Here is a 7,098-nt window from a genome sequence, read left to right on the forward strand (position 1 = left end):
AGATAGATGCACAACGCATGTTAACTGGATTTGGCGTGTCTTTACAAACAGAGAAAAGATGATAGCAATACATCTGAAGACGGAGAATATGACGGTTATGTATTTGATGAAATGGGCAAAGTATGTCAAGAAAGTGGAAAAAGTGCGTTGAAAGAGTATTTGACATCTTCTACATCTAAACGAAATCGGATTTAAATAACCAAGAGAAGTTAAGAAACATCTACACAAATTAACAAGAATCTGAATGTAATGAATACGAGAGGATTGTATTCAAATTGTTTGCACAAGCCACAATAGGCAATTTGATTGTGTTTGATGAGAATGTGTTTATTAAAAATTTAGTGATACAAATGTCACAAATCATACCATATTTAAGTGATCAAGTGCCACAAAATATAATGGAATTTGATTATTTCATTAAAGAATGTCAACTTTCATCATTAACACACTGAAAAATGTAAATTTGGAATCTACGAAAACGCATTTCAGTAGTGTTGTATTTTTTGATGATATTGATTGAGTCTATAATATGAGTTTGTTGCAAATAATAGAAGGAGTAAAAAACATCATTGCTTATATTCAAAACGAGAACTTAATAAGACAACATGTAAGTTTAAAAATTCAAGGGATGCATTATCTATAAATGAAAAAATGAAGTAGAATATTGCAAAAGTATTATATCGAAGTCATAGAGAAAGATTGAAAACATCTATTCGAAGTATTTGGTCATCGAACAGAACTATAACAAAGCTTTGGAATAACTTGATAAAACAAATTGTGAGTTTCACAATTTGGACGAACAAACACAATACCACGTTCTTTCGCGTTGAGTGCTTTTCGGTGTTGTGGGAATAAACGAAAATTACAATTAGAACGATATATTATCTTATGTGTGATGCTTAGAAATTTACATTTGACATATCAAACACTTACAAACGACTTGTTTGCCAGTTTCTATATTGATGAATCTTTCATTAAATTTTTATGGTCTGGGTTTTTAAGTTAATTACATACCAAACAACCCACTCGATTATTTGAAGTACTTAAAATATGGGAAAAGGTGTGGAAAAATGACGTCGAGATATTATCAACGTTAATACAGAAATGTTATACATATGAAAAAATTTATTGACGTTGCCACAAATATAAAAGGTAAAGATGTTGATACCGTTATAAGACTTTTTAGTTAATTTTCATTTTGTAATACAAGTCATAAATAGAGTTGAGTTCACTGCAAATCCTTTGGTCCATTTTTTCCAGACTGTTTCAAAAAAGAATTCTTTATATATAATTCAAATGAAAGCACTTGACTCATTGTGTAAAAATAATAATAATTTGCCATTTTTACTAAAAATCAAAGCAATTTATGGGCGTGTCTTTGCTCTAGCAAAGTGTTATACCAAGAGCATGAGCACATTTTTGTCAAAAGAAGTGTTGGATTACTTTTTAATTTCGATACAATTTAACTTGCTTAAAGATATTAACAACATCTTATTTTCTTCAACAAATGATGTCACTGATATCATTAATAAGATACTGAATAATGTTCATAACTCATTGAATGAGATGTTTGCATCAATTATACAACAAAAGTGTGATATTCTGTTTCACTAAATTTGGTCAGTCGTAAACTCAATTATTTTACAACGAGACTATTCAAACGATTTGTAGTAACTCGATGAAAAAGGAGAGTGCAAATATGTTTAAATACAATAGTTTCTTTTACCAAGCATTTTCTATTCCATGCATCGACCCAATGGAGTTCTCCAAAACATTTCATTTCTGTTTCAAATGAACGTATTGAAATAATTAGTAATCAAATAAAAAGTGCCATTAAATTACAGAGTCACGTTTCGAAAAAAGGTTTAAGCGGATATTGAACTTCTTGGAAAGATTGAGAATTACTGTTCGAAGTGGAATGAAGAAGTACTAAGAATTCAACAAGGAAAGAATTACAGAACAAAAATATGAGAACTTGTATCAGGAATTTGTATTGTTTTCATCATAGAATGGAGACTACTTAAAGACAAAAGACTGTGTAATGATATTGAAAATGTCAATGAAGTTGCTCAACTCATTCGCATCATTACACAAGAAACAATGTGGCAAGAACATACTGAATTTTTCATAGAACATATTCAGAAGGATTATCCTTTATTCTTAGATTTGACTATACCCGTCTTGTTTGGGCTTTATTTACTTAAGACTGGTCTTCGAATTGGTTTGTATAAGAAGATAATTTTGTACTTGCGAAATGAAAAGACTGAACTGTTACTTAAATGTATTATTACATTCCCAGTGAATTCTAATATGATACAAGAACAAGCCAAATGCATTGGAGACTTTATCCAACACATTGAAGAGAATAAGAATGTCCAGAACAGTGAATTAATTAAAATAGTGTTGGTCAATATTATTCGAGAGATGTAGTGCAACAAGGCTGGTGCGATGAAAGTGATCTCGTTGTTGCTTCATTTGACTGCTACACTCAAAAACGCAGAAGATGAAAAAAAAGAAAGATTATAGAGGAAGAACAAGTGACTTATAAATATACAACTAAAACGAATCAACTTGCTGTGGATGAAGATGAATATAAAGAAGAGTATAGAGCAGAGTTTTCGGACTTCTTTGTTGATGTTCAAGACTTATTAAAAACACAGAGTCTTTCAATGTAAATAGAACGAAAACAAATGAAAATAAGAAAAAAAAGGCAAGAGTTTGGATGAGTGACTCTGATATTCAGTTTATTATGAAACTCATTTCTAAGTTACTGAAAGCACAGAAATGCCAAGAAAGCTTTGAGGAGATGTATGAGACGAGGAACAAAATATTTAAAGAAATTTTGGACGAGTTTTTGACACAAGAGATTTGCCACTTCCAAAGGAATTTGATTGTACTAGTTCTCCATTCCATAACATTTCTATAAACAAAAAAGTAGTTATTTTAAGTTAGACGAAGGCAGAGAGAACAATTGATTTGAACAAAAATGGAAGTGTCTTGAAGTTAATGAATTGCTTCAAAAATTAGAACCGTTGTGTACAAGTGTCTTGAATTTATTAGAGGAATTCCCAGAGAATGAGATGTCAGCGAAGATCCTTTCTATCACAGAGAGACCGAAGAACTTCCCCAAAACAGACTTTCTCACGAGATATTTGATAGTCCTCCACATCTTGTTTGGTGCGCTTCAAAATAGGGAGACGGTAGCTGCGAAGTATGTTTCTTTACAAGAAGAAATGAATGTGGTATTATATTCATTTCTCTACTTCTATAATACAGAAGTAGAGATGTTGGCATTTGAAGAGTTGGGATAAAACGACGGAGAGTCTAAATGAAGGTCAACTAATTCTCGATACAATGTCTTTGTATCGAGAATTAAAAAAGACATAGACAGAGAGACTAAACCTATTGAGACTAAAATTAAGGAGTTTGTGATACTGATAAGATGGAATGATATTAACTCTGAAAAGATTAAAGACCAAGTGGAGAAGTCGAACCGGAAATTGTATGGATTTAAAAAGAGTACGATGACATTTTGAAGAAGAATGTACAATTTGTTGTTCAAAGTCAGACGTTTGCAAACATCATGAGTGCTACTGATAAAGCGTTGGGACCGATTATTAAAGAAATTCATAAGAGTGAAAAGATCAAGAAGACTGTGGATTCAAAGAAGAGAACGGACAATATCGGTTATTTCATTAATGAAATTGCTGTGTTGGAAGAGAATACCATTCGAGTGTGTGTTGAAGAAAAGATGAATCAAGAGAATATGGGTGTTGTATGGCTTGAGGAAGTCGAAAAAGACTTGATTGGTCGTGTTGTTGAACTTTAGAATTTAACAGGAAAGGAAAACGTGAAAATGAAAAAAGAGCACTTTTGGACATTTTATTGTAATTCAACTTTCCTTCACAAAAGTTTGTCAACTTTTGTTAATGTGACAATTATTGTTCTTTTAAAAAGTTTTAAAAATTTGTAATACAAGGATGATTTCATTATATTGTTATTGATTATTATTACAAAACTTTGTAAAATAACAGTTCGTTAAAATTTTATTTTTTATTAAAAAATAAGATTATTCGATTATTTTTTCATTTTATTTATTATCATTTCGGCATTATATTTTTCTTCACGATGTTCATCATTCAAATTTAGTTGGTTTGCATGATCCAACAAATTAAACAATATTTCACAACTGCAACTGTTAACTGGTATAATAATCATATTTTAACACTTTTTATCATATTAGGAAATCTTAATAAATCTTCTTTCTTCATTTTTTTAAATATCATTTCTGTTGTTATATAAGTTTGTGGGCACTTTTTTTCAAAATACTTAAATTCTTTATTTTTTCATTCCCTAAACTCAATTCTATCTTTCAAATATACAAGTTGTTTTGGGATTTCTTCATTTGCATTTATTACCTTGTCTGGTTGATCAGAATCAGTCTCAATTCTAACATTTTTATTAAATTCTTTTTTCATTATGATGATAAATAATATTACTAAAATTTCCACTTGAAATTATGATATCCGTTTTTTCTCAACTCTTCTTTAATTCGAATTTTAGGAATTGGCTGTTCGTTTTTCTTTTCATTTAATATTTGTTCATTTAACATTTATTCATTTCATCCAAATATTTCAAATTATTTTGATTATATTCTTTATATTTACCTTCAGACATGTTAAAATCAATATCATCTTTGTTATTTAAAATCATAAAAATTATCAAGTCTCTCCACAAATTATCTGCAGCATTTTTTGATTATCAAACAATTCTTGTTCAAACACTTTTTGGTCTTTATCTCTTTTTTTGCTAATTTTAAGGTTCCTAACAGTTTCAAGCAAAGATTTAAAATACATGTAGTAATCAACATCGATATCAGTTTTATATGTAATATTAATTTGAGACAATTCTTGGGTGGATCCCAAAAAGTCCAAACCTGAAAAGTCCAAAAATATTATATAAGTAAGCCAAAAAATCCAAAATATTATAATTATTATATTATAATAAAATTTAAAACCCTAAAAATTGAACTATTTTTAAATTTTTTACATTTTTTGAAACAATTAGTAATTGCAATAAAATATTAATAATTAAAAATAGTTTAAAATGTTATAATGTTATAAATAACATATAAATTTGATTTTAACTAAAACAATTACAATTTAAACTATAATTGTTTAATTAATTTAATATATCATAAAATATAAATTATTTTTATTTGAAAGAATTTATTATAAAGTCTATAAATATACTTTTAATTATTAATTAGTTTAAAAATATAATACATATTGAGTCAAATGAAACACATTAATTACATTAATCGACCTCCAATATTGTTTACACTTTATATTGCAATTCTTCAAAAATTTGGAGTTTGGCTTGGCCCCAGTTTCCTTTTGTTTCTGTGTGTATTCATTCTTTGATGCCGATTGGTTTTTGTCAAGCCAGTCGAGTGTCTCCTTGATAATTGTTTCAATTGCCGCCTTGTCTTCTGGTGAGAGCTTTGCTGCAATTTGCTCGGTGTGTGTGTTTTTCATTGAGTAGTAGAAGTTCTCAAGTCCATTCTTCGCCTCGGCAATTTTCTTCATCTTGTCTTCCTCCGCCTTGTGCTTCTCTGCGTCTGCAACCATCTTGTCGATCTGCTCCTTTGAGAGTCTTCCCTTGTCGTTGGTGATCTTGTTCTTCTTTCCTGTTGTCTTGTCTTCAGCTGAGACATTTAATATCCCATTTGTATTTGTGTCAAATATGACTTCTACTTGTGGGACACCACGTGGTGCGGGTGGAATGCCAGACAACCCAAACTTTCCAAGCAGGTTGCAGTGTGATGTCATGGATGCCTCACTTTCAAACACTTGGATCAGCACGCCTGGCTGGTTGTCTGCATATGTCGAGAATATTTGTAACTTCTTTGTTGATAGTCGAGTTTCGTGGGATAAGTGTCGTCATCACACCACCAACTGTTTTAATGCCAAGTGTCAATGGCGCAACGTCAAGCAGCAACACATTTTCTGCTGCTTTCCCAGTCAGAATGGCAGCCTGCACGGCAGCGCCATAAGCAACAGCCTCGTCTGGATTCATACTCTTGTTGATCTCCTTCCCATTGAAGAAGTCTTGTAATATCTGCACAACATTTGGAATACGAGTTGATCCACCAATCAACACACGTCGTCAATGCTTCCTTTGTCCAGTTTGGCGTCTTCAAGCACCTTCTCGACTGGTGCGGTTGTTGACTTGAAGAGGTTGATGTTGAGTTCTTCAAAACGCGCTCTTGTAATTGATGTGTAGAAGTCGATTCCTTCATACAACTGGTCGACTTCGATGTTTGCTGTTGCTGCCGATGACAGTGTTCGCTTTGCCCTTTCACACGATGTTCTGAGTCTCCTGACTGCTCGTGCATTGCCTGAAATGTCTTTCTTGTACTTTCTCTTGAAATCGGCAATGAAGTGGTTGACCATTCTGTTATCAAAGTCTTTGCCACCAAGGTGTGTGTTGCCGTTTGTTGCATTCACTTCAAAGACCCCATCGTCAATAGCAAGAAGTGAGACATCAAATGTTCCACCACCAAGATCAAAGATCAAGATGTTCTTTTCTCTCTCCGTCTTCTTGTCAAGTCCATATGCTATTGCGGCTGCTGTTGGCTCATTGATGATTCTGGGCACATTGATGCCTGCAATTGTGCCTGCTTCCTTTGTTGCCTGTCGCTGTGAATCATTGAAATAGGCTGGACATGTGATGAATGCGTTGTTGACTTTCCCATTAACAAACTCCTCTGCTGTCTCTTTCATCTTCGTCAGCACCATCAAGCTGATTTCCTCTTGTTGAACTTCTTTGTCTCTCCCTTGTACTCCACTTGAATCAATGGCTTGTCATTGCCATTGTTGACGACAGTGAATGACCAGTGCTTCATATCCTCTTGTATTGCTGGATCACCGAATCGTCTTCCAATCAGTCTCTTTGCATCAAAGACTGTATTTTTCACGTTCATTGCAATCTGGTTCTTAGCTGCATCACCAACCAGCCTCTCACTTTCTGTGAAAACAACATATGATGGTGTTGTTCTGTTGCCTTAATCATTTGCAATGATTTCAAGTCTTTCGT

The 7,098-nt window shown here is 32.4% G+C and overlaps 3 protein-coding genes across 3 annotated transcripts; all 3 read left to right on the forward strand.

The window, feature by feature from the left end:
- Window positions 1-424: 424 nt before the first annotated feature.
- Window positions 425-1,795, forward strand: EIN_000340 (hypothetical protein; the record flags this gene model as incomplete). Its single annotated transcript, XM_004182899.1, has 7 exons — window positions 425-491; window positions 695-842; window positions 873-890; window positions 952-1,001; window positions 1,082-1,106; window positions 1,221-1,592; window positions 1,672-1,795. 7 exons carry the CDS (start codon window positions 425-427, stop codon window positions 1,793-1,795), a joined length of 804 nt encoding a protein of 267 aa, XP_004182947.1.
- Window positions 1,796-2,100: 305 nt separating this feature from the next.
- On the forward strand, window positions 2,101-2,675 carry EIN_000350 (hypothetical protein; the record flags this gene model as incomplete). The annotated part of the gene is made up of 3 exons (XM_004182900.1): window positions 2,101-2,400; window positions 2,431-2,454; window positions 2,529-2,675. 3 exons carry the CDS (start codon window positions 2,101-2,103, stop codon window positions 2,673-2,675), a joined length of 471 nt encoding a protein of 156 aa, XP_004182948.1.
- A 405-nt stretch (window positions 2,676-3,080) lies between these two features.
- On the forward strand, window positions 3,081-3,536 carry EIN_000360 (hypothetical protein; the record flags this gene model as incomplete). The annotated part of the gene is made up of 2 exons (XM_004182901.1): window positions 3,081-3,211; window positions 3,392-3,536. The coding sequence occupies 2 exons, from the start codon at window positions 3,081-3,083 to the stop codon at window positions 3,534-3,536; spliced, it is 276 nt and encodes a 91-aa protein (XP_004182949.1).
- Between the last annotated feature and the right edge of the window lie 3,562 nt (window positions 3,537-7,098).

The sequence above is a fragment of the Entamoeba invadens genome (assembly GCF_000330505.1).
Source record: "Entamoeba invadens IP1 unplaced genomic scaffold scaff_1105074725269, whole genome shotgun sequence".
In the NCBI taxonomy this organism is placed as follows: Eukaryota; Evosea; order Mastigamoebida; family Endamoebidae; genus Entamoeba; species Entamoeba invadens.